Here is a 27,945-nt window from a genome sequence, read left to right as displayed (position 1 = left end):
GTCTCTCTCTCTGTCTCTCTGTCTCTCTGTCTCTCTCTCTCTCTCTCTCTCTCTCTCTCTCTCACACACACACACACACACACACACACACACACACACACGTTTTGGTCCTTTAGAAGCACCAGTGGGTCAGGCTCTTGAATTCTTTGTCCTACCCTTTTCATGTAAAAAATCTTTCTAGTGACATGATCCTGGAAGGAAATGTGGTATCTAGAAGGGAAAATTATGAAGTGTAATGGTAAAGTAACGTTTAAGAAGGAATAGTTTATCTTGATCCCTTTATCCTTGGTCTGAAAGGTTCAGGGGGAAAAAAGTGGGTCCAGGGGCTTTTATACTGCATGCCTCCAGTTCATAAACTGCATGTCTCCAGTTCATAAAATCATGATTATTAATCAGCACATCATTAAATATTAATTGACTTTTGAGATAAATGTCTCTTTAAATTTGGAATCCTGGCTTTCTCTAAGTCTGAGGAGAGCATTTTCATTAGGCTTTATGGAAGGAGTGCACAGAGGAAGCTAAGAAGCTGGTAAAAACCTACTTCTTATACCACCTCTGGCTTGAGTCAGGCCCAACAAAACACTTGGCTTGCAGCATAATAAAGTTTGCAGCCAGGCGCATGCAGCACTGTACAGCACTGTAGCGACAGTTTTTGTCGGGTTTTTGTTTGTCTGTTTGTTTTGTATCTAGGGAGCTATTTCCTTACTAGAATTTTATAATCTTAGGAATGCAATACTTAGTAGGTAATAGATACTCAATAAGTATTTGTTGAACAAATTAACGAATTAATAAAACTCCAAAGCATTTAAAAACCAAACAGCAGCAAAAGTTGTAGCTGCCATAAAAAGAGATATTATCCTAGAGGGTGCTTGGGGTTTTATGACTTTTCTTCCTTTGCTGTAGCTTGCTTAAATAAAGGGGAAAGCTTCAAGACAACTCCAGTGTAATAATGAAGTCTGCAGTATCATCTGCACCTTAGAACACATGCTAGAAGCACAAATCCTAGAACCGCAGTGCTCTGTGCAGTGGTCCTGTTGGTTTCTTGAAAGCCCAACTTTGCCCAACTTGTTTCCTGTGACCAAAATGAACAGTAATAGCTGAGTGACACATTGCTTTGGAGGAAAGAATGGAAATGAGAAGGGAGTGACAGATCTAAACCAGCATCTTTAATTTATATTTCATGTTCTTTTTCCAGTCTGACTATTACAGAAGCAGTGGAAATTAGGGAAGCATGTGGAAGCCAGAATCATCAAGAATTAGGTTCAGCTCAACAGTGTTTATAGGTTAAACTGTGTATGTACTTGTTTTATACTTTTTCTACCTCTCTGTTTTCATTTTATGTTTGTTTGTGAACTCAGAAATTGCAAGGTCTAAGTGAAAAAGGTAGGATCTAGCCTTCATTCTGAACACTCTTGGGAAGATGACTTCAGCCCACTGATGTGATTTCTCTTCTAAATTCCTTGACTTTCTCAAAGTTTTAACATTAAGAAAAAAGTTTTTTGGGATACGTCTTGACCATAAGAATTGAATATTAAAACTGAGGCTAGGAGAGTGAGTAAACACCTTATTAACGACCAGACAGAGAGGTATGGAGTTGAAATCGGCAGTATGTGGGGCTCTATGGCCAGTCAGTCTAGCTGAAATAGCAAGCTCAGGATCAATGAGAGACTTTGCCTCAAAAAATAAGGTGGACACTGTGCCAAGTTCCACCACTCATTTCATTCATCAGATACATTTTATAATGCTCTTTGGATATTAAAAAAAATTATCTTCAAATATAAACCTACACTTAAAGAACCAAGACATGCTTACTCTGAGAAAGCTAGGGAGTTGACAAGTTTCCAAAGAGGGTTCTAGAAATATTTTAAGTTGGGCCAGCACACTGGAATAATTTTTATTAAAATTAAAAAACATAAGGTAGAGAGTAGTCCAAAAGATGCCAGATGTTTACCTCTGGCCTACACACAGACACATAAGCAGACACACATGCACAGACATACACAAATACATCCACATGCATGTGCACACACACACACACACACACACACACACACACACAGAGAGAGAGAGAGAGAGAGAGAGAGAGAGAGAGAGAGAGAGAGAGAGAAAGACACACAGAGGAATATATTCACATGTATATAACACAAACAGATGTTCCCATGGAGCAGCATGGATTCAGATAATGCTGTGGGTAGGCGAATCCTGAAGCCAACACTTAACTATTTGTGTCATTTTTGTATAAGGAATTTGCCTTTCTAAAGTGTGAGTAAACTGTACTAACACTCATCCCAACATGGGTTAGAAATAAAAACAAAACCCCACTATCAGAATCAAATGGCTAAGCACAGTGGCTGTACAGAATGGTCGCTCAGTATCTGGGAGATGATAATGATAATTATTAACAAAGTTCACAAATCAAATGAGATCACAACTTGGGCTCAGTTTCAGATACAGCTCCAAGACTATCCCGCCTTCTAGGAAATGTGAATCTTCCTTATGGACATTGAGATCATAAGCTGAAATCAAATCCAAATTAAGACTGAATCTCATTGTCATATTTATTTTACATTCACATGCTCCCTCATGGTGAGCCTTACTGCATGAGGCTTACCAAGGGAACAAATGCTTTAAGATTCTTCCATGACCAAATCTAGAATACTAGACTTTCCTTAGGGGGAAATAGTGGGAAAATAGCATCATAGAAAATAAGAATTGTAAGCAGGAAACACACCTCTGAACCCACCACCACTCAAATCACATTGCTCCTTTCATTTGTTACTGAATATTTTCCCTTGGTGAAAAGCAACAATTCCCTGTTTTACTGTTCTTGCCATATTTTTTTAAATTTTTTCCACACTATTTTTTGAGATTATTTATTTCAAGACTGTATCATCTGGTACCAATCACATGAACTCAGGGCTTCAGTCAGTCCATCTGTGGTCCCTAATTTTCACATTTTTATTCTAGAAACTGTTGATGGGAACTGATGAGTTGATTTTCAATTCTCAAATGCTTTCATATTTTCTTGTCAGATTGTGACAAATGTTATTGGTTATAACTAAAAACCCCCAGGTTCATAGATGCTAGTAGGTCATCTTGCCCATTTGCTTCTATCCTTGCCATTAATTGTTTGTCATTATTGTAGAATCCCAGCCTTTTGTACAACAGACACATGGCAGATTAAAAGGGGGATAGGGACAAGGAAAGGAATATTTAAACATTGTCATATACAGATGGATGCTTTAAAAGGACACTTAACGATCTGCCCTGATGATGAGAATAGATGGAGGGGATGAAGAGACAATAGTGTCTATACTTAGGGACACTGTTTCCTTTACTACCTAGTAATGATGAAAAAGTAAATAAATAAAAATAAAACCAAGCAGACATGTACTTATGATGAGTTCTGGTGTTTAAATATGGTCCATTAATATGATTTTCTTTCTGTAGTAGAATCTAGAACACATCATCTTTCCATCAGAATGACAGAAAGGAAGGAGGGTTGAAAGGCAGACCAGGGGGTGGTCAGATGAGGGGAGAGAAGAGGAGGGGAAGAGAAAAGGAGAGAAGGGGAAGGGAATGGGAGAGAGAGAAGGAGAAGGGGGGAAGAAGCGAAGAAAGCAAAGGAGAAAGGAGTAAGGGAGGAGAGAGGGAGAGAAGGAGGAAGGAAGGAAGACTTTAGACTCTGACTTTGCTGTTCCCCTGAGTGATTGGGGAGGCACAATAACATTTCATGTTTCGCCTGCTTTTGTTATTGTTTCATTTGGATTTTTGTATCACACCTGTGTACCTTCACTAGATTATAAGTTCAATGATGTCCCCAATGGCCCTGAGCAGAGTAGTGCCTCATATGTAGTTGCTGAACAAACAAAGAAGGAACTCTGGATGATCTACAGAGTGATACAAGAAAAGCATCATAATAGATAAAACAGACTGATGACTCGCTGAGGCAGGGGCTGTTGCTCCTCTCTGGAAAAGATACTTGTTTTGATCTTGAATAACAAGTCAGGGTTTCTCAGAAAGACAATGCAGAAACGAGCATTTCATACAGGAGCCATATTGGAATGGAGAAATGGCAGATAATGTGCGGTATCTGGAGTGAGAGAAAATGATTTCTAAATAAATAAAATACAAAATTTGACATTGTAACCACGGTTGCTACAGGCTAAAGATACCTGACTCAGAGAAGTCTTAAAATATGAGAAATATTATATGGTTATGGAGGTCAGAGGGACCTGAAGTGTCAGCTGCAAGTTGATGTCTGGAGATAAAGATGGAGAAACAAGCTGTACAAAATTTTTTCATGGCAGAGAGAGAATAACATGTAAACATAAACAATAAAAGAGTGGACTTGAGAGATCATCAGAGAAAACAATGTGGGAGAAGCCCAGAGTCAGAGTTCAGCTGTTGTGGTCTTTGTATTGCATGCAGTATCTTTATTCTGAGAGCCTAGAAATGTTAGAAGCTCCTTTGACAAGAAAGACCCCTGAGCTGTGGTTAACCCGGTCTGAAGTAAGCAGAACCTCTTGGAGGGGTCTAGAGTAGAATAAGGTGGTCACCATAGAGACTGGACTGGAGAAACAGAGGAAATAAAAGAATCTGTGAGGTGCACCTCTCTCCATTCACTTCAGCCATTGCCCTTCCTTTAAATGAACAACACAGAAAAGGCATCTTGGGGTTGCCTGACTCAATATTTTACATGAGAGTCATTCTTCAAAGCTCTCACTAACAGGAGAAAATCCAAGGGTAAGTTGGCAGGATGTGATGGAAAGAGACTTGTCTCAGTATCAACAGAGACCAGGTGATGTCAGCTTAATCATGTGACCTTATTGGAGCCCAGAGTTAAAATATGAAAAATGGGCCACATCCAATCTCTTCTGCCATGTACTTTGTTCTAGTTCCCAAACATAGACATGTATTAAAACATGTTGCAATGTTTATGTTTAGCAGGATGGAAAGAAGGCTTCTGGGTGAAGAGCACTTGCTGTTCTTCTAAGGGCTTGAATTCAGTTTCCAGCACCCATGTAGGATGACTCACAACACATTGTAATTCCATCCCTCCATCCCAGAGATCTGGCACCCTGCGGCCTCCAAGGGCACATGAACACGTGCCCACGCGTGCGCGCGCGCGAACACACACACACACACACACACACACACACACACACTAAATCTGAAAAAGATTATGCTGCAGAGCCAATCTTTAGTATTTGGGCCTTAAGAGAACTATATTACCTGTCACATAATGGACTCCAGAAAACAGGGACTGGAACATAATTGGAAAATTTTTGTCTACTACTAATACATCCTAAATGAGAAATATTGCTGTGCAAAAATCATATTCCTGAATGTTTGAGACTCATCATTATGTGCATTAAAGCTACTAGTGTTAGAAGGAGCTTAACAACATGTTCAGACTCTATCCAAATTTCATAAACTTTTTTAGTTTGGTTTCATAGAGTCTAACTTTGCTTTATGCCAACCATCCAAATGGAGTATGAAGTGTAAGCCAGTCATCCAAGGAATTAACTGTACCATCCAGACAGAAGCCCAGCTACAGTCTTCAAGAGATTGGTGTCGCCCATTGCTTGTTATTCCTTCAACACTAAGAACTTTTCTGTTGATTGCTTTCTGTATTTTTCTGACCAGCTTTCATCCTTGCTCTCCCGCTTTACTCCATTGTAATTCTGGGAAGACTTTTGTAAAAAGAGATAGTTGAAATAACATGTCTCAGGTCCCAACATAAGTTCATGCTCTCCATCATAATATCAAACTCTAGCCAGGCAGTGGTGGTGCACGCCTATAATCCCAGCACTTGGGAGACAGAGACAGGTAAATCTCTATGAGTTCGAGGCCAGCCTGGGCTATAGAATGAGTTCTAGGAAAGGTGCGAAAACTACACAAGAGAAACCCTGTCTCAAAAAACAAACAAACAATCCCCCCCCCCAAAAAAATCAAACTCTACATAAAGGCACACTCTCATAGTATTAAACCCTACTTGAATGGCCAAGTGATACTATGAAAGTTGAACTTTATGCCATATAAACAATTAATGGGGAGAAGGGCCATGAATATGAAAGAGAGAAAGGCAATATATGTGGCAGGGTTTGGAGGGAGGAAAGGAAAATGATATAATTATTCTATAATCTCAAAATACAAAGGAATATTTTTAAAGAAACCTTAAAAAGACCATTGTTCTAAATATAAGTCTAGAGCCTTCATGCTCTAAGTATAGCAAATACATGCATACATTGTCTAATTCTTTAAATAATTCTGTATTCTAGTGAAGAAAATGGTGTCTAAATAAAATAGTTTATTTATAAATTTGGGGACGTCTGTATTATTGAAAAGTGCTCATATTACATCATCTTTAATACCTATCTTTGCCCCTTCAGACTGCAGAAAAGCACATCCTGTGACCACAGAAGGCAAGCAAAGCTTTGGGTCCCTATTTGAGTGCATCTAAAAAAAGCATCACATCACTTATAGCAAGGGGGAAAGTTCTAGGGTTTTTGTTTGTTTGTTTTTAACTAAAAGGTAAATAGTTGTGCTAAAACTGAGGGTCACATAGACACGAGTGGCCTTTGGTTGCAAAAGAGGGATTTGTACCCTGTACTCAGGACACAGCAGCACCTCAGCCCTTACTGGAGCCTGACCTGTTGAAAAGCCATAGTCTGAAATGAGACAGTATCTCTAAGTTCCAACATAATCCTGGTTTGCTCAGTTTTCTTAGAATCCTTGAGAGGTTCCAGGAAATCTGTTTAGAATATTGTCTTGACATAAGAAGTTTGATGTATTTTTAAATTGTTAATTATTTTAAAGGGTTTTTTTTTCACTTTTTATTAAGGTGTTTTAAAGGATTTTACCAGGGAGTGTATTTTTTTAATTGATTTCATTATCATCTAACAGTTATTTTGTCTTTCTCTCCAGATATCTCTCCAGCTAGTAACCACAGATAATCTTTGTGGCTTTTTGAAATAGAAACAGCATTCCAAAAATCTATTCCTTGAGATATATGTGAAATTTTAAGAAGCAACCACATAGCTAGATACGGATCCTGGAGACTTAAAGGTCTAAAAGCTCTTTGCTTGCAAATATCTGGTCAGCACAGGCCAGCAACACAACACTGAAATGAGACATCACTGAGACCTTTAGAAACATTTGCTTTTTGTGTTCCCAGATCCACAGCTTGGTTACACTAAGGAAGTGTCAAGCATATGACATAATGCTAGTATTTTTGAGACTGCAGAAAAGAAAAAAAGAAAAAAATCTCCTTTTCAAACCTGGAGCCTGGAGCTGTAATTATGATGCCATGATCAGAAAGTTGTGTTTTGTCAGCTTCGGCCCTGTACGGGTGGCAGCATAATTCCACGCTGCTGCTGGGAGAAGGATGCAGCTGTGCTAACCTCCAGTCTTTCTGGTTGTTTACTGTGTAAAGAGAGGCTTTCTTCTTAGACTAATGGAGGGATGTTGAGTACATTTGCACTGGCCAATTGATCTGCTGCAAGGCTTTACGTTTAGTCGATCCAACAAAGACAAAATATCAACTGCAATTTCATCCCTGACAAATGTATATATCTTCATTTGTAACTGGTAATTTACATCTATATATAAATTCTGCAGTTACTTAATACCTATAGTCTAGGTATTGAATCATTTGATTTTCAATGTATATACAAGTTGAATTATGTGATTAATTTTTATGGAGTAAAATTATTATGGTAGACATAATTTCACATATAAAACTATATGTGAGAGAACACAGTGCTGTATCCATTTGCATTACCAAAATTAAAAACATAAATTTCGCCAGTACTCTGGAGTGGTAAGACAGAATACCTAACCCAGACCAAACCAAGAGATTCACTGTTAGAAGTAAAATTAATATGGAAGAAAAGAATATAGATTAAAAGTGAAATGCTACAGAATAGAAAATTACCCAAATGCTAAATAAAATGAGTGAAACTTTTATAATATTCAGAATGTAGTCTTGTCTAGGCAATGATAAAAACTAAAGGGCTCTTAAAGTGAAATATGTGAACCACCTTCTTCATTTTGGAATCTAGAAATGAAAATGAAAAGTTTTCATTGATTTGGAGGTAGTCTGTGTTTATTCCTGTTTAAAGTAAACACAGAGATTGAAGGGAAGATGGGAAAGGCCACAGAATCACAGTATCAGAAAAATAGCACCCGAGTGTCATAGGAGTCAGAGAATCATAGACTTGGAAATGCCACTGTTGTGTGGACAAGGAAACAGAACCCCAACCAGAAAGGTCAGCCCAAGTGGGAGGAGATGCTATGGCCCTCCCACACCCGTCCATGGAAAGCACCTTGGGGCAGCCATGGCAGCTGGTGCCCAAGGTCCCAGTAGTTTGGGAGGCTGATGCAGGTAGGCTGCTTGAGATTAAGTTTAGGAGTCTGAAATTCGACTGGGAAACATAGTGACACCTATCAGAGACAGTGAAAAAGAATGTGAAAATACTGTCAGGGACTGTGGTTATCTCAATGGTAAGGTGTGTACCTTAGTAGTACAAGTACCAAGCCCTAGGTTCAGCCTCCAACAACTGAAAACTACTAACAGCTTGGTTTACATATTTTTGTCTCTAAGATAAGATCTGATAACTGAATCTCGATTCAATTTTTATATGGGAAGCACTGTAACTCTGAAAATAATATTCTGTTTTTGGTTTGTTTCCCAGGTTGTAAGAATCAAATGGCATAGTGAACATGCACGTTAGGAAGATGGGGTGGAATGGGAGTAAGACATAGAATTTGCAGGGTAGTGGAGACAGGGGAGTAGGGGGAGGCACCAGCTGGTAAACACAACAGATTGGTGAATTTCTGAGGTTCTGTTGTCTGGGCTGGTGCACTAGAGTGTACCTGAATTATTGGCTTATTCTGAAAGCTTTTTTGACTCTCTGAACACAATTCACTGATGTGTTTTGTCAGGAAACATGACGGACATTCTGCCAAAGGTGAATGAGGAAATTTTACCACAGTAATAAAAGCCACAGCAGACAATGTTAAGTTGTAAGGAAATCAAATCAACAGGGCATTCTCTCACCCTGGTCACTCTCTTCACTTTGAAAAGAAGGCATTGGGTTTCCACCTGCCTTTTATTGTGGGAATCTGTAATCAACACTGGATTTCTTATAATAGAAAGTTCTTGATCAGTGAGGAAGATATTTTGAAATCTAAGTTCTGTGACCTCTCTTCTCTTTTCACTTGAGACAGCCTTTGAAAAGGAAAATTCTGTGAAGTCATGGGCATGAAGTTGCTTAAGGAAATGGTGTCCTGCTAGTGACTGGGACACAGCATTTACTCTTGACAATAACATTACAAGATGGCAGGTCTCAGTTTACCTTTGATCATAGTTATGAAATGTTTTTATCAGAGTCATGTTAAGGCTCTCTTTCTATCATAATCTCACACATGAGATAATTAATTGAAACACTATTTATCTTAAGCAGAAGGCATGATGTTCCAAAAAGAGTAGGTGCATTTTCTGTTCCTTTGTCCTTGTGATGGCTGTTTGTGGTCATGAATTTTACATACCCAGGAAGAGAGAACCTCAGTTGAACAATATAGACTCTGTCAGACTGGCCTGTGAGTATGCCTACAGGGGATTTTCTTCATTGGTGATTGATGGAGCAGGGCCACGCTGGGCAAATGGTCCTGGGTTGTGTAAGGAGGCTAACTGAACAGAAGCAGTAAGTGAGTCAGGAAGTAACCTTTGTCCATGGTCTTTGCTTCAGTTCTTACTTCCAACTTTCTGCTCAAGTTCTTTTCCTGGCATGGCTTTCTTCAGTCATCATTGTGTGATGTGGAGGTATAAGCCAAATAAACCCGCCCTTCTCCAAGTTGCTTTGGGTTAGTGTTTTATCACAGTAAAGGAAAACCAAAGTAGAACAGTACCTGAGTTCAAAGCAGTCTGGCCTTAATGTTTGTTGTCCATGTGCACTAGTGAAAGACTTTGAGTTGTTATGGTATCAGCAGAGTGGAGTCATTCAGTGGAGGAGACATCTGGGCTCACTACTGTAATTGCCTTTCCCTAATATTTTCATGCAATTTTGCCTGATATTGATATTGCTGCTCATTAAAAAAATATTTATAGTTCAATGTCAGTAAGATACAAAATGTGGACATGAACATCAATGTCAACATAGTGCATATTACAGGATGCCTGTTATTTGTAGATCTACATCTCAATAGAGAAAAAGGATGAGACCCACAAGTTCAGGCCTTAGAAGGCAAAAGATATACCAGCATTCATTTAATAAACATGAATGTGCTCTTTTATTATTCATTTTCTTTCAGTGCTTGAAAACTGAACCTCAGGAAGATCTATGAATATTCTCATTTTATTCAGATGTATTTTCTTGGAGTGAGGTCTTTACACAAACTGTCTCATTTACTCACAGTGATGCCACACCTAACAGATGAGCTATTATTCTGGTTTTTATAAAGGAAGAATTCAAGTTCAAATAACGTTAGCAATCATTATAGTCTCTTATATTCCCTTTTTACTTTTGTAAAAACGGACTTTTTTTTTTTTACCAGACAAGAGGGAAGTGTGTGTGTGTATGCTTAAAAATTCCTATAATTATATATCTGAAAAAACTCCCAATTCAAATATATTTGCTGTCCATGTCTAAAATACTCTTATATAGTCCATCTACTTTTTCTTCAGAAGCCAAACATATTCATTTGAGAGGATGCTTGGCCTCCAGATGGAGAAATAAATTTAACTTGCAGATGGAGAATCCTGGGGATGCAGACATTGTTGTGCATCTTACAAGAAAGTTCTAGGCATAAGAACCTCTTGGATCTCAAAGTTCATCACTTTAGTCATAGGCACTGATCTGTGAAACATGGCATTTTACATTAAAGAGAGTGCTGTGAGCTAGTTTCTCAAAGCTCTGTGATTTTCTGCCAAATCACTCAGAAGACATTAACCATGAGGATGCTTGCTGCTTCAGATGACAATACAATAAGAACATCAAAGGGAAAACACCATAGATATCATGTTATAACCAAGTCATGCCCAATGGGAAAGATATGTGTCGCAAAAGAAGACAAACCACACATATAATAACGTATTCTGTACATGTACACATGTGTGCATTTTAGGCACACAATCCCAACAACTTCATGTATACATTTTTCTGTTAGCTGCCTTATGGAAAACAAAGAATTGACTCATTTAAATATAGTAAACCTCTACAGTGTATAAGAACAGCACTCAATGACAAAGGCATAAAAATAAAGAAGGGTGGGCTTGTTCTTGGAGCTTGTGGTATATTGTGGAAACATTGTTACAATAACATGGTGAAAGACAAGAGATATAGTTTCTTGATCCCAGAGGGGGTCTGTCATGAAGGACCCTCGGTAATGTCTGGCCCAAGTCTTGAAAAGCGAGCAGTTTTTCAGCAAAATGAAATAGAAAAGGTGTAGATCCCACCAGGACTCACAATAAACAAGCCAAGTTCTAGAAACAGTGTGTGTGCCTGATGGGGTTGTTGCAACACAAAAGAAAAATCCCTTTATCCACTCTATAGCATGAATCATGAAAGGTCTTATTAATAAATAAACCCAGTGCCAGTTATTGGGGTGAATGCTGGAAGATCAGAGAAGCAGAAGAAGCCACAGTTACCTCACCTCACCAGTTCCTCACTGATGCTGTTTCCTCAAACTGGAAGCCTCTGTGTCCTCATCCGAATGGGTCTCAGCTGAACTGCTGTTCAAAAGCCTAAAAGCTTAACCAGCCAAATGCTGTTAGTTTCTGGTCTTCACGCCTTATATATCTTTCTGCTTTCTGCCATCACTTCCTGGGATTAAAGGCCCACTTCTTGGAATTAAAGGTGTGTGTCACCATGCCTGGCTGTTTCCAATGTGGCCTTGAACTCACAGAGATCCAGAGGAATTTCTGCCTCTGGAATGCGAGGATCAGGTGCTCTCAGACTTTGGCTTGGGTCACTGGGGTAAGTGTGGGCATGAGGAAGGTCATGAAACCGAAACAGGTGGTGTGGACAGGACCTGACTGTGTAGACTAGAGGTGTAGCTGGTAGAACTGCGCTGGGGCTTTCTCTCTGAGGTCTTCATCGGCATGGGAAGTTTTCAGCAACTTGAGCAAAAGGACTTGGGTCACACAATTGGGTCTCATCAGCTTACAGGTGGGCACAAGTGAACACACAACTTCTCTGTGAACCTAACTATGTTGCTTCCCCTCTTTCTTATCTCCTACAACATAGATTTATACCTGTAAAAGAATGACCATTAATAACATACCTGGTTGTAACAGCTGAATGACCCAGTACAACATGCAGTGCTGTGGGATCTGGGAGAACTGTGAATAACCAAATGCTGTTGCTTCGTTTCCAGCTGCCATGGAGATGCCTGCTCCAGAGGAGTCCTGCTGCAGCTGACCTCCTCTTTAAGGACCCTGGCTCTGTGGTTCTGTCCAGTTCAAAATGGCAGAAAAGGCTCCACCTGGCTTGAACAGGAAGACGTCCAGGTCGACACTTTCTCTTCCTCCAGAACCTGTGGACATTATCCGAAGCAAAACGTGCTCTCGGAGAGTTAAGATCAACGTGGGGGGCCTTAACCACGAAGTCCTGTGGAGAACTCTGGATAGGCTACCCAGGACACGCTTGGGGAAGCTTCGAGACTGTAACACACATGAGAGCCTCCTAGAGGTATGCGATGACTACAATCTTAACGAGAATGAGTATTTCTTCGACCGACATCCAGGAGCTTTCACATCTATTCTAAACTTCTACCGGACAGGGAAGCTCCACATGATGGAAGAAATGTGTGCACTCTCTTTTGGCCAAGAGCTTGATTACTGGGGCATCGATGAGATCTACTTAGAATCTTGCTGCCAAGCCAGATACCATCAGAAGAAAGAGCAGATGAATGAAGAACTGAGGCGGGAGGCAGAGACCATGCGTGAGCGGGAGGGAGAGGAGTTTGATAACACCTGCTGCCCTGAGAAAAGGAAGAAACTTTGGGACTTGCTGGAGAAACCGAATTCATCCGTGGCTGCAAAGGTATGGAAAGCATGGTCTTGGGTCACCTGTGTAGTCAGAAAAGGTGGAGTGCCGTTTTCTTCATTGCTATGGTAAGACAGAATAAAACGTGGCCACACAGAACTGTATGTAGGCAGATGTTGCCATTTTTCCTGTGAGATGTTATGAAATGGTGCTAGTCCTTGAGAAATATTATTGTCTGTAGGGACAGGCCTGCACCGTAGGGTAGGGTTCTGATTTCCATGATGTGCCACATGGTGTGGTGCCTTGGGGGTGGAGAAAGAAACCATAACTGATACCCAAAGTCAGAGTCTTGTAGACCCAGACATGAGCTTCATCTTTGGTCAAGAAGGTGCTGTTATTAGAAGTAGCAAAAGTGCCTCCTGGCCTGGTTCAGTGGAAGTTCAGGGAAAGAGAAGCTAGCATGGGTCAGAGGACTGAGGAGTCATACACAGGAGAAGGGAGCCATCTTAAAAAGCTGTGTAACACATGGGCCAGTGTTCACAATGCACCCATTGACCTGTCCTGTGAGGTCTTCTGTCATAGATAGAGCTGTTTTTAACTACTGATGCATGTTTCTTTTATAAAACTGGTATATTATCATGTCTCAGAGTTTATAAAGTATTTGCTTAAAATGAAGGCAAACTCATGTTTTTCATTGTGCCTGCATATGTAGCCAAATCTGAATTAGTTTTCTGTCACCGATTTTTGTGTTTGGTTATAATACATGATTCTGCTTGTCTAATTTTATCTAGAGCATCAAGAGTGAGTGAAAGCCAATTTCCATGCCATATATTTAATTCTATATTGCAATAGGAATGATACAGAAAATGTCAAGTTGCCTTTAGCTGCAGGAGGGTAACATCAATGGTTTGCTCCTGGCAGATGACATGGAGTGGCATAGAGAGAAGGAATGCCATCATAGGGGACTTTCTGGTTGCTCTTTTATTTAAAATTCCTTCCTTTGTAAATGCTAATGGCTACAGAATTAAAATAGGACATATGAGCCTTTTGACCTGAAATGAACATTCTACAGTATCACCGGCAGCATAAATAATGACAGCAGCTGATGCAGATGATGAGAGCATTGGTTCTCACAGTGTTTGGTTTATCTGAGTTGGTTTCTGATTGACTTACAAAAGCATTTTACTTTCTGGGCAGGATGTGTACTTTAAATTTAAAAAAAAATGTCTTTCCTTTACACACAATGAAGAAACATATCTTGATGGCGACTATACAATCTCACTAGCTCTTCTTTCCTTTTTTAGTGACAAATCCTTGGTTTGCTCTTGTTTGTCCTGTATGTAGGAGGGAGATGTGTCACCCCTGTGGAGATTGGTTGGGAAAGGTGATTGCCTTCCCGCATGTTGACTATTCAGTTACAAATTTGAGTTCCTACTGAAAATATGGGGTGGATTTTGAAAGTGAATAAAGTAGATTCTAGATTTAAGTTAGTATTGTGCGAGTTAAAAATTAGCTTTAAAGAAAGACTTTCAGCAACAGAGGAAGAAGGTAGGTTTACACCAAAAGTTCAAGAAGTTTAATCAAGTATGGAAAGTCAAGCAGGTGTATCAAGAAGACTTGAAGTTAATATGATTGATTTGATCATAACATTATCAATACACATCTAATGTAGAATGCTAGTGGAGAAGATATTTGAAATATATCCTTCTTGTAGAAGGTAATGTTATACTAGGGTCAGTAACATGTTTTCCAGACAAGGGAGTGTATTTGACATCTAAAGTTTGGAAGCAGTACCTATTTCTTGATCTCTAGGAAGATAATGGCTTATTGTAATATGCCATTTTTACCCTATATATCAACAATTATTTAAGCTTGCTTTGTATAGATATGTGCTTAAAACAATATGCAAAAGCTATGTACACTGTCCTTCAATTTTTTATGTTGTTATCAATATTATATTTGTCTCCACATATTAATGAGGGGGAGTGATTTTGCTGCCTTAAGGACAGTCACAAAGCATTTATGTTTATTTCAATGTCCACATTTCCTCTCTGTTTCAACAGGGAAATATTATGGAACTGTTTATGTCTGATTCCATAGTATTTTAGTGAAAGTGTACCTCTTTTGTCTGAGCTTTGAGACTTTCACATGCTTCAAAAGCAATAAAACTTGTTATTTTCCTAGAGGGATTTTGGGAATGAGAGAACCCATTCAGCTATGTGTGAATAGCATTTTTTTTTTTTTTTGTAACTTAAGAATAAGTAGTTGTGTTACATCTGCAGTGGAATGACACTCCAGTCCTCACTATGATGTATTTAGGTTCTGAATACATTGGGTTCTTTATGTGTATGAAACTCATGTGGAAACTGCTAGAATTGCTCTGTGTTATTAGGAGGCCTATGGGGCAGAGATCTGTGGTCCGGATGTCTGTTTATCTTCCTTGTCCAATCATTGCTGCTTTTGTTAGTTGAACTCATGTTCCACATGCACTATACACTTAATGCAGAAACTTGTGAAAATGCTCCCTTCTTCCCAGAATTTAAAATCTATCCTTTTATCTCAGGAATTTCATACCACTGAAAATACTAGGATTTTCCTCTTCTGATTTCTCTATATTTTCTGATTTCTCTGTAATGTTTCTGTGATAAAGTACAGCTGGGCATGTTGCTGCATAGCTATAATCCTAGCACTCAGAATGAAGAGGCAGAAAGATTTCAGGCAGTTAAAATCAACCTAGGCTGTATATCTAGTTCCAGGTCAGCCCAAGCTATGTGCTGAGACCTTGTCTCAGAAAACAGAAACAAACAAATGAAAAAAAAATGAATGTTTTGAGACAATTTGCCATTCCAACCACACTCCTAGTGTGGAAGGAAAAGATTTTTATCAGACTACCCATAATAAGTTAACTACCTACTCACTGATATCTAATACATATTCCATAATTGAGTAGCAATTGCTCAGCCATGCTACGTGTATCCACTGTGATACACATACTCACTACTGACCTACGCTAATTCACGTTTGAAGAGGATCCTGTCAGTAAGAATTGGACCCTTAGAGAACAGGCTCTCCAGGATCACATAAAAGCTACATTGTCAAATAACTTCCAGGTGTACTACAACAACAACAACAAACAAACAAACAACAACAGCAACAAAAAACAAACAGAACAGGGCATAGGAACACAGTCTATTTGAAACATCAGCATTTGACAAATTAGCTTCCATGCATATACACAGAAGATGGTGAACTATAATTGTACTTTTTATAAAATCTGAAAGGACTGGTAAAAATGGTGTCTCTGGGGGGTAGGTGCTTGAATAATATGTGTAAGGGTATTAAATCCTAGCCCTACAGCCAAGGGACATGCCTTCATCAGTTCTTAGTGGTATGGTATGACCTATGATCTGGTATTGCAGCCCAAGTTTACATTTGCAAGGCAGACTTTGTCTTCTTTCCAGCCTGTCAGTATGTCTTAGGACCTATATTCGCCTTCATGTAGAGATACTGCCCTGAGTTAAAATGACAGGCTGTTTGTCAAGGTTGGGTCCAGCCACATGGGCCTGGAACATGACTAGGACACCTCTCCGAGTATATGTGAGAGGGGATTATTGGCTCTGTTATGTTTTCATAGGACTGTGGAAGGCCAAGGGCCAGGATTAACTCAATGTCAGTTCCCTGGACAGTAGATTGGAATTAGATTTGAGCCTGTACCTCTTCCAGACTGGAACAATTTAGTCTGTTTCCAGATTCGAAGCATTTTTCTCTCTTTATTTGGCCTTTTCCAAGGGAGCTGCAATAGCCATTTCCTATAAATATCGCTGACAAGGACTTCAATATAAGGGATGTTTAGAAGATCTGAGGAAAATACTTCTTGTCCCCTGTAGTACCCTCAGGCTTGAAGTAGAGAACAGAGGCACACAGCTGCCTACATTCTGAAGTAGACTAACTCACTGCATACCACACAAGGCCACACTCTGGATGTCTAACGACAGCTGTGGACTAAGGACATCAGCTCAGGGTCCACAGCATTGCCTCAGCCTGGGCACAGGTGGAAACAACTCCAGAATAGTGCCTGGCAGCAGGCTGATCTCAACTGAGGCAACACAGGGAACCAGGGCTCCAAGCAGCCCTGACATGGGAAGAGCTGAACACAGAAATACATTTCTGTTCAGTGTAACCAGACGGTGGGAACCACGCAGCAGCCTTGTCAGACACGGTGCGGAGTCAGGAGTGGACACTGGCTCTTGTCTCCTCCCTCTTCGGTTCCCTCCTTTGCCATGACTGTCCTGCTTCATACACTTTCCCCACTGTTCTTGAGCTCCTCTTCTTTCCCCTTCCCTCTCCTCACTTTTCAAGTCCTGACCCTCCTCCTCCCCTTCTTATTCTTTCTTCATTTTCTTCTTCTTCCTCTGCCTCTGTCCTTCAAGAACAGCCTCATTTTCCTAAATGGCTCTTCATCCTCATCCTCTTCCTCCCTTCTTCTTTCTCCTCCTTCTCCCTCTCCTCCACTCACTTCTCCCATCTGTCATCCTTAGGAAGTGGCTGTATAGCTTAAGGGAAATGGAGGTGATTAGCCAGAAAAAAATGTTTTCTCGACAAGTTTTTATTAATAGCCACCTAACAAGAAAAATTAAATTTTCCCCAAAGAAAAGGAAGAAACCAAACAACGAAGGAATAAGATGGAATAACATTTTTTTAAAGTGGAGCTTAGAATGCTGCAAATGACCACCTTGTCTAAGTCTCCAGCCTTTCCCATTAGAACTAGTTTTTCTCTCCTTACAGCTATTACTGTTTCCATTGAAGCTGCAGGGATTTGGGGAAGGGGTATGACTCCATGACCCTGCCTTTGACTCCTTCTTTCCACACTCTAAATGGCCATCATGGGCAGCATGGCCCAGCACAGCACCTAAAGCAAGCCTGGACCTCCCACTTCCTAGAGACCCGGGGTCAATGTCAGGAGCTTCCCACTGTTGGGTTGCTCTGTGTGTAATAGCTCCTTTAGAACTACACCCTCCCTTATCCTACTGTGTGGGTCTTTAATGTCACAAAAACAGTAAAGAGAAAATGTATCAAAAGAAACAAAAAACCCTTTGAGCTCATCAAGGAGAAAGCATATATACCATTCTCATTCTTTTTATAGTATCTGCATCAATGATTCTAATGCTTTGAAAGAAAAGAAAGCTGCTAGAATAGAACCACAGGTGATTTCTGCTTAGTTCAAGAACAGAACTGTCACATGTTGACTGGTGGGTCTGTACAGGGCCAAGCTCTGCCCTATGTTAGTCTCCATCTAACTCCGTGATGCCTCTCTTTGTGATCAAAACCAAGCGACAATAAACATTCACAGAATACAGACTCAAACTCTGATGATGCAGTGTGAGCACACACAGAGAAATCTGCCTGCATCTATGCAGTTTTGTGAAGTCGACAGGTTGGCAATTCTTAACTAGGATCGACAGTTGGATAGTTACCATGCTAGCGGCTGCTTTGGTGTTCCTCAGTCTCCTTTCTCCTTTTCTTTCCTAGTCTTCTTCTCTCTTCTCTTTCTTCACTCACATTTTTCAAAATAAGCCAGTCTGTGTTCTCTGGTACTATAGCATAAGAGTTCAGAGGTGCCAACAGGAGATGAGAGATTGAACACAATGTGGCCAGGCTGTGGAGGATGAACTTGAAGACTGATGTTTTTATTTAAAAAAAAAAAAAAAAAAAAGCTTCATCCATGCAGACAGAGTAGTCAAAATCCTAGCTTAAAAATATGGATAAAAAAGAAAGAAGATTAGATAGAAAATAAAACAGAATTTTGGTTCAAATGTCTCAAATATTCCATTCCTTGTGGTCTTATGCTATTTTTCTAAATTCCACTTCTGTGTTTTTCCAGAAAGGCTGCCTGTGAAAGGCCCCTTGGCTCACTTGGTCACATTTGATCAGGATGAGAAAGGCAGGCAAATAGGAGGAACCCACAAGCTCAGTGTGAGCCTAACTTGACGGAGGTGAAGAATAGAGCCTGCTTACTTGCTATTTTTGCTGTTACTACAATCTAATTATTAGTAACTTCTTTTTGCATGTGAAGACATACCTCTTTACACTCTAACTTATGTGATCGCCCTCAACCACTCCCCCACCCTGTGCCAAAGAGCAGGGAATTGAACTCGGGTCTTCCTGCTTGCCAAGAAGATACCCTGCACCCAGGAATGTTTGTGAAATAAGAAAAATTCAAGAATTACTCATTTTTCATTTAGTTGGTTGGTTGGTTAGATGTGTGTGGTTGTTTTGAAGAGATCCGGTCCTAACATGGCAGCAGCTTTTCATCTCTTTAAAAGACAAAACAAAGAGAATGCATTCATGCTTCTTTCAAACTCGATTTTAAACATCAGTAAGTGATTATCGTTCTCAAAGTTAATCTAAAAACCCAAGAAGCTCTTTCTACCCTGCCTAATATTATCAAAAGCCAGAATGCATTTGTAATATTTAAATGTCATTGCTTTGCAACCCCAAGTAATAGCAGATTTGTTTTATTTCCAATAAGAGCCTTTGTGAAGTGAATGAGCTGCTATTTTAAGTCAGCCTAAGTATTGTGAAAAATGGTCACAATATTGAACAATCTCCACTTTGAAAGATTCTGGAAGGGTTTGAACAATATGTTTTGATTAACTGCTCTTACTGGGGCTTGATACCCCATTAAAATGGGAAGAAGAAACCAATCCCTTCAAATGCTAAGAGCTTAGAAGAAAATTCCAGTTGCATGTTCAGAGAGCTTACCCATCTTGTTTGTGTTCAAGAATTTGTTTTCTAGTGTAATAATGCCTTGAGAGCCTATCTGATAGTTGAATGAAGCTGCTTTGATTCATTGAGGAGATGGCTAGAAATTACCTTTTCCATTTTTGTTTATATTTTCATGGTTTAGCTTTGTCTACAGCATGTTACAGAAAACACATCATTTTTTTTTCAAAACTGATAGACTAGTATTCATAGCATTTCATAGAATAGCAACAGTCATATTGACATTTAATATGATATAGTTACAGCAGTTAATTGACCTAGAACTGAACATCGGTAAAGGCTGTTTTGAATGTCATTGGTTTGTTCCCTTTAATGATCCACTTTTTAAGTTTGGCAGAAATATCAAGCATATGACAAAAAAGAAATCTCTTCCCAGAGGATATTAATATGACCATTATGGAACATCAAGCTTTAAATATAAAGTATTGAATGTCTTATTGAATATTACAATAAGTAGTACACAAATTCAATCATCAAAAAGAAAAGGTTTTAGATGTCTTATTCATGTTTGATTCATCTGTACTTCCAGATTGTTCCACAAAAGGACAGCTCACTAGAAATCCATGTACTAATGACTCAAATAAAGTAACAATAAAAAATCCAAAGCAAAAAATAGAAATGGAAAGGTATTTTTTAAATTGCCATAATAACACTAGAGAATATTTTGTTTTCTGCAAATGCTGTGCCTAATTTTAGGGCAATATTACAATCTTACAATTTTAAATAGCCTTTATATTCATAAACAAAATTTATGCTCATGATTGGAAGAACTTGTCTCTCTGGCCTTAGTGAATATCCTAAATGACCCAAAAGAAGAGCCATTCATAATAGAGACCCCATCTGTGTACCATTTTGAACTGAATTTTTCTGATAAAACATGCTTTCAAAAATAATTAACAGTCAATTATAGAATTATTACTTGAATTAAAATCTATTTTAATGAAATCATAGCTACATAGGTGTAAAAGAGCTGACAGAGTATAATTCTTGAGGTAGATTTTTGTTTCAGGCAATGATTTAGCATCGCTGATTTTATTTCATCTGAGAGTAAGTGCAGAGTTCCTTGACATTTAACAGTTTTAATGTGCTGAACCATTAATCTGAACTATATGTAATGTAAATTGAGATTAGGCATGCCATTGACTGAGAGAATTTAGCTGGCCACAGAGCTTAACATATTTGAGGCTTTCTCCTCCTTGTATATATTAATAAATTAATGTTTTATGTTATATATGAGAGGGGGAATTCTACACAATAAGAGATTTATAAACATCTCATGACACATTTATCAATAGGAATAACTTAGACAGGCATGGCAGCCTGCTTGTAGTCTCATAACTTGAGGGCTTGAGGCAAGAAGATTACATGTTCAAAGGCAACCTGGTCTCCATAATAAGACACTGCTTCATGATAAATAAGTCAGTATTAAGTAGGAGACACACAGACACACATACACATATACATGCCTACTCACTTTAGGTAGTCTATGGTTTGATAGGGGATTTCTCAGATACAATCCATCAGGAAATTTTCTTGCTTATCAATAGCCTGAAACGAAGATGTTCCGGTATGAGCAGAAATATCCTCAACATCAGGCATGTTCCATACAGCATGTGGGGAGCAGCACTTCCTGTGTCTATCAACAGTGTACACCACCTCCTCCTTCTTTCTCTTTCCCCATGTCTCCTGAACTACAGTTGAAGATGGCTTTGTATCTCTGACTCAGAATTTAAGGACTTAATACCGAGGTATCTCTGTGAGTACATTGCCAGGCTAACTTTAGACATAACCATGCTAATATAAAGAAAATTGCTGGCCATAGACCAACAGAGAGCTATAGTAACAGATAAGAGGAAGATGTTTGCTTCTGTCTTGATGAAGATGTTCTAGGAGGCACTGAAAGCTAACATCACAACCACTCCATGCTTGGCACCTGTGTACTGTTCATATTTGTCTGTACATGTTTCTATGTTTAAGTTGACTTCTTAAAATACATAAATTAAGTAGAGGTTACTTATCCTCTCACTCCCTAAGTCACCCCTTTATTGCTTGTATTAACCCTGAAGTGAGTCCTTTTGATATCCCCAAGGACAAGTCACTGAAGTAGATGTATCTGTCCAGATGCATCCACACTGCCAGTTCTCCATCTAAGCATGTTATAATATAAAGAATTCCCCTGCATGAAAATGCAATGAACTGGAACATATATTTGTTAATTTAGTGTAGATTCAACTTTGTCATCCAAATAAGATGTTCAGCCCATTCAGAATATAACCTCCTGTGATAATCTGATCAAGCATGAAAATCCATGAGAAGTGCTCTATTATCCAAGAATAGAAAGATGAAGTGTTTTTATTAGTCTCCCAGGGTTTTGTTTCAGGATGTTGGAGGTCATTGCTACCCTGAGTGTCATGATTTAACTTGTGCCTCATTGAGTCACTCCTGATGCAACCACAAGTGTTGAATGTCACCCTAAATAGATGACACTCGAGCCTATGCCACAGCAGTACCAAGGGCAACCAAGTGATATCAGCATAGCATCCTTTCCTGAAACCTACCTCAGGATATTTGCATATGGGAGGAAGGACTTCTGACCACTGCTATAACTCTAAGTCAATATAAAACCTCGAATACAGCTTTGGATATTGAACTGCAGTTGTCCTAGCTGGTAACATCCAATGTGTGTCCTTAACCAACTTTTCAGCTAAGAACTTCTTTTTAACATTGAGATTTTAGTTTACATTTTTTTTAAATTTTTTTCGAGACAGGGTTTCTCTGTAGCTTTGGAGGCTGTCCTAGAACTCACTTTGTAGACCAGGCTGGCCTCAAACTCACAAAAATCCACCTGCCTCTGCCTCCTGAGTGCTGGGATTACAGTGTGCGCCACCACCGCCCGGCTAGTTTACATTTCTAAGTGGCATTCCTCTTTAGCAATGATTTGTGTGGGATTATCTGACTTGTATTTTGGTGTCAGCGCAGGGGTCCTGCATTGTACCCTCAAGTCAGTGCATGTTGTGGTGTACAAGCAGACAAACATTGGTAAGCAGTGTTGCTGTTCAACTGCTGATAATATTTGGTGCCACAGATGGAATGAACTGCATACTCAAAGAATAAAGATAAGAATGAGCAGGCTGGAAAACAGGAAACCGTGCATTTGCCATTTCACATTAGCTCTGTAAAAATCTAGCACATTTTATTGTATTTCTTAAATGAATTCTTCAGGTGTGAAAATTATTGGATTACATAAGTAAAGTAATTGCATTATGAGTAATATTACAATTGAGAGCAAAAATCTGTTTTTTAGTACTAGTCTTTATTTTTCCATCTCTAGCACAGGAGCCATTATAAACATTTCAATCTCCACAGAATGTTTATAATGTAATAATCACACATGCCTTCCCCCTCCATAAATTTTTAAAGATTAGCATGAGGTAACTTAATAATCAGCAAACTATTTTGATTAACAACATAACATGTACAATTTGTTCCCAAAAAAAGAATGATGATTTTTCTTTTGTGCTTTGCAATGAATGAGCTTGAAGACAAGGTAACAGGTCTGGGTTGTTTATGGGCCATCCCAGTCTGCCTGTCAGAGGGGTCTCTTGGTGTACTTCCAGTGTTGAAGAGGTTAGTCAAGGCACCATATTACCACTGAGGAGGATTTAGAAGGCATGGTAATGTCTTTCTCACCGAAATTTAGCCTGTAAGTACATGCCTTAACTCCTTCCTTAGAGTTTGATTTCCTCTCTGCCTGAGTAGGCTCACCTCATCCTATACTCTTCTTTAACAACCCACTTCTGTATTCCTTCACCTGGACCAGATCTTCCAAATAAGTTAAAAAGAAACTTGTCCCACCCCCAGGCCAATGTACAGCCCTTTCCCACTGAGCTCCCCAAGAGCCTTCCTCAGAAGATACTGTGTGAGCTAATATGTAGATTATTAAACAAACTCCTGATTCTTCATTTGATTCCTTTGGCTCTTGTTAAATTTTGCATTTATGCTAGCTTTTTCTCGTATCATTGTTGTGTGCTGATATTTTGTTAAATTTCATGATGTGAAACATAGGAAAGTAGATGATCAATCGCAAATTCAGCCTCCTTTTGTTTTTGACTTGGAAGGCAGGGAGTCGAAGAGGAGGTAGGCTTTTCCTTCATGGTTTCTTTGAAACCAGAATCTAGATTGTTCTTTCCCTGTTTCTTTGAGAGGAACGAGTTCATCGTAAACTCAGCTTGTGCAAGGAAAGTAAAGCTTACCTTCTCATCCCTGTGGCTGCTGCTTTCTCCCCTGAGCCTCCTAATTTGAGCAGAAACATAACTTGGAGGAGGCTGCATGTAGTTCACACCCGATAGAGAACCCAAAGCTATGTTTGTTTCCAGCACAATGGCTCTAGTTTCCAATTCTGAGCCCTGATCCTTTCTTACAATCCCATTTCCCTCTCAACCAGGGAAAAATGAACCTAATTCCCACAGTCCAAGACCTCACACAGTTTACATTCACTCTCTACATCAGCAGTGGGAAGCCATTTTTCTGAAAAGGGCCAAGGAGTCAACATTTTCAGTTTGGTGGGACTCGAAGTCTCCACTCAGCAGGTGTGGTGAGAAAGCAGCTAGAGGGAATCTGAAGCAACAAGGCCTCTTCGTGGCTTCCAGTAAAACTTGACTCTCCAGCTGGGGCCTATTTGGCCACAGTTATTTTGTGCCAATCCTGTGGGAAACATCACTAAACCAAGTGAGCAGATTAGAGAGCAGAGCCTTTCCTACTCAGGTAGACCTGCCATGCTTTCTCACTGTTGTCCAGTGTCCCCATTACTCCTTCAGAGTCCCAGAAGACATTGCTTCAGGACCTAAAAGCACCTTGCTAGCCACCATCCTTCAGGAAAGCAACCAATGCTGAGTCCCATTCTAAATGCCCCACATCTTGAAATCCATTAGCAGGGGGTAGAATTTACATCCAGTGTCCTCAACTCTGGCTACAATCTCTAAGCCTGCTCTCTATGACCCCACTGAACACACACTTTGTTACCCATGTAAGATCTTTATGACTGCTTGTCTTATCCGTGTTTCACATCATTGTGGCCTCTAGACAGCCTTCTATAGTTGAGGCTTTGCTCATCTTAGACTCCTGTGAAGGGTCACTAACTGGACTTCTTCACATTATCTCTTCCTCCCCCAATTCCAGTCTGCCCTCCACTTGGCCAACAGAATTACCTTTTAAGACACATCTGTGATGGATCGCTCATGATCTAGAAGCCTCACTGACTTCTCATTGCCCAAAGTCTAGTTAAGACTCCTTGGCATTTCACTGACGACCTCTAGCCCCTTTCTGTCCAGCCTTACCACTCCTGAGGTGCACGACTCTAAAGTCCTGATCTCTACTGAAATGGGGCTCTTGGCTAGACCTTGTTCTCTGCCCTCTGCAGACAGTAACCCCATATGGCTGGATCTATCTATGGAACACAGGAGCGACACTTCTCGAACTTGTCCAAGGATGCCTGCAGCTTAGCTGCAGCCACACCTGCAGACACCTGGCTCATGGATGCCTCTATGAGCACCATTGCCTCTTCAGTCTGGAACACTGTCCATTCCCTAGCATTCTTGTTTATCTCAGCTCGCATGCCACATTTCTGTGAGTTCTTTCTGACTCTACTATTTTCCCTAGTCTTGCAGCCAGAAGAGTTTGCCTGTGCTGTGCGCCTCTCCTTGGACCATGGCCTCAGAGGGATGAGAGCACCTCTTACCTTTAGTTCCCGACACCTCGCACGGTTCTGACTCAGTGTAACAAGTTCTCATTTCCTGCTACCTAATGACACTGAAGGGTAATGGTAGTAATAAAACCATGCTTGCAGATAGTTTGATGTCTCTGTGATGATTAAACAACATGGTTAGAAGTTGAATATCACATCCTAAATAATCAGACCTGGGTATTGCCAGGTTTGGCTTTGACAGTTTAAGAAAGTTGGAGATTTTATCAGTTTTAAATTGCTCTATGTTTTTAAATGTAAGCCAAGAGTCGCCGCAGCTGTTTCTGTAATGTATAAAATCTCCCTTCAGAGAGCAGTGGAGGCTTCTCTGCATGCTGCAGAGTTTCTGTGAAGAAAGGAGTCAGGTGCTGCTGAGAGGCAGGCTTTCAGATATGTTGCCTTTCCAGGTCTGCTCATTTTGTTATCTGCACCACAGATTCTTGTCAGAGGCAATAGGTGGCCTCTCAGTCTCTGCGTGTTGCACAGGAGAGCTGGCTCTGACTCCAGGCGTGTGTCCTTCCACACCCTTAGAGGATGGACATATCATTTCATATCATATCATATACATTCATCTTAACTTTGGAGAACTTTGGGTCCAAGGGATATTTGGGAAATAGACTCAGCATATACTACTTACAACTCTGAGTGTGGTGAGACAGACACTCATGGACACCGTGCATGGAGTGATGTATTACCTACACATGGACGTCGAGGGACAGTGGAAGCCTCGGCAGCTGGTCCCCCCCCCATGCTCAGAAAAGCTTCTCAGGGTGCAGAGGGTCTGGAAGGCAGCCTGCTTTGAAGGACTTCCTGTTTCTGGAGGCTGCAGACAGTTCTTTGTCAGGATGCTGTCTCCCCAACACATCTGCAGTGAGTTGTGAGCTATAAATGAGAAAGAAGGACAGAGTCAGTCCAGGGCTGCCCAGAGGGGACAGGCCCTGCAAGGGGACCTCATCACTGATAAGCCACAAATAGGGCAAATCCAGGGTTTGGAACAAGACTAATATGGGGGTTTTATGGAGAAATATTAAAGATAATATTTTTTGAAAATAGTAATTTTAATAGAGATTGATTACTTATTCTCACTATAAAATGTAGAATAATAATGTTATCTACATAAGTGAACTGACTTTGTATAAACAAAATTTTTTTTCTGGAAATGCCTTAGCTGAGATTTTATAGAAAAATCATGGGGAATATTTTGTTTATTTCAAAAATGCTTGTAATCTGCACACTATTTGGCTAGCAAGTATGCTGAGACAATATTCTGATATTTCAGCTAATAATCTTGGGATTTTCTAATTTACTTTCGCCTAACATGCTCATTCAGTGTGTTTTAAAATTCTGTTACCTGTGAAGTGATTTTGTCTTATTTCCATTGAACAATTCACAAAACTGTTTTAGAACTATTTTGTGGATAAGCAACCAGAATTTAAGCCTTAAATGTGTCTTCTAGGAACATAATTGCAGTTGCTCACAGTTAGCGTTTTCGTGTGTTAAATCTTTTGACTTTTGACGCAATCATACCTGCTTTTGAGTTTTGAGTTCCATCATATGGTAACTTAGTTCTCTGGAGATTCAGCTGTGGAAGGGAGGACAGAGAACACTGTCAAGTTACACTATGTTCCCAGTTCCATCACTGCAAACCATACAAAAGAAAAGTCATACTTGAGGAAATTATAAGATTTTATAGGAGACCAAGTTGCTAGACATAGATTGATCAGAAGTCATTCTCTATACAAGCACAAATTAGAGCAGAGGTCAGTTTTATGTGTAGAGAAGTTTAATTATGCAGATTAAACAGGAGGTTTTCTGAACCAGGGAATAAAGCAGAAGGGATAAAAGAATGTTTGGAGAAGAAGGAGAAATACACAAAGGCCACAGGAAAGGACAACAGTGTTGGATGCCTGCATGGGCCTTGGGGGACTGTCAAGAGCAGAAAGCTGATGGAAGGCTCTGGAGAGCCCTGCTTTGCTCCCACCCGAGGCCCACCTGAGAGTCTGTATTCCCAGGGCTCTCGGCAGATGGGCTTCTCTTCGTGCACAGTGCTGGGGAGTTCTGGGGCATAGCACAGCAGCCGAGCTACAGGCTCAGGGTTAAGACATCTGGAATGGAGGGCTGACTCAGATCCTTCACCCACGTAGGGAGTTTGCTCAGCCTCAGAATCTTCATCAGATGGGGAAGGAGAGTAGTAAGTAGCAAATACAGTTGTTACAAAGACAAAATTAGCTACTTAGCAGAATCACTGGTATCTATCTAGAATATACATTATCATCACTATTACCCAAAAAAATAGTCATCACAAAGAAAATATTTTCCTTTAAATATTAGGGATTTATGTTGCAATATGGCAATTTTATTTGAGTGTGAAGGACATCTGTGCACATGTAGTAAATTATTTTCCTCTTATTTTAGAATAAATCCTTTAAG

General features: G+C 39.9%; 1 protein-coding gene across 3 annotated transcripts in view; it reads left to right on the top strand.

Moving 5' to 3' along the window:
- Positions 1 to 27,945, top strand: part of Kcnb2 (potassium voltage-gated channel subfamily B member 2) — a 407,124-nt gene that overhangs the window by 13,527 nt on the left and 365,652 nt on the right. For all 3 annotated transcript variants that reach the window (XR_004944249.1, XM_036179239.1, XM_036179238.1), the window contains one exon: positions 12,382 to 13,049. Coding sequence is in view for 2 of the 3 variants with exons in the window: in XM_036179239.1 (XP_036035132.1) it covers positions 12,471 to 13,049 (579 nt within the window). In the remaining variant the exon portion in view is untranslated. The remainder of the gene's footprint in view (positions 1 to 12,381; positions 13,050 to 27,945) is intronic.

Source organism: Onychomys torridus, chromosome 2, assembly GCF_903995425.1.
Source record: "Onychomys torridus chromosome 2, mOncTor1.1, whole genome shotgun sequence".
Lineage (NCBI taxonomy): Eukaryota > Metazoa > Chordata > Mammalia > Rodentia > Cricetidae > Onychomys > Onychomys torridus.
Note: the sequence above shows the minus strand (reverse complement) of the source record. Positions and strands in the feature narration are given on the sequence as shown.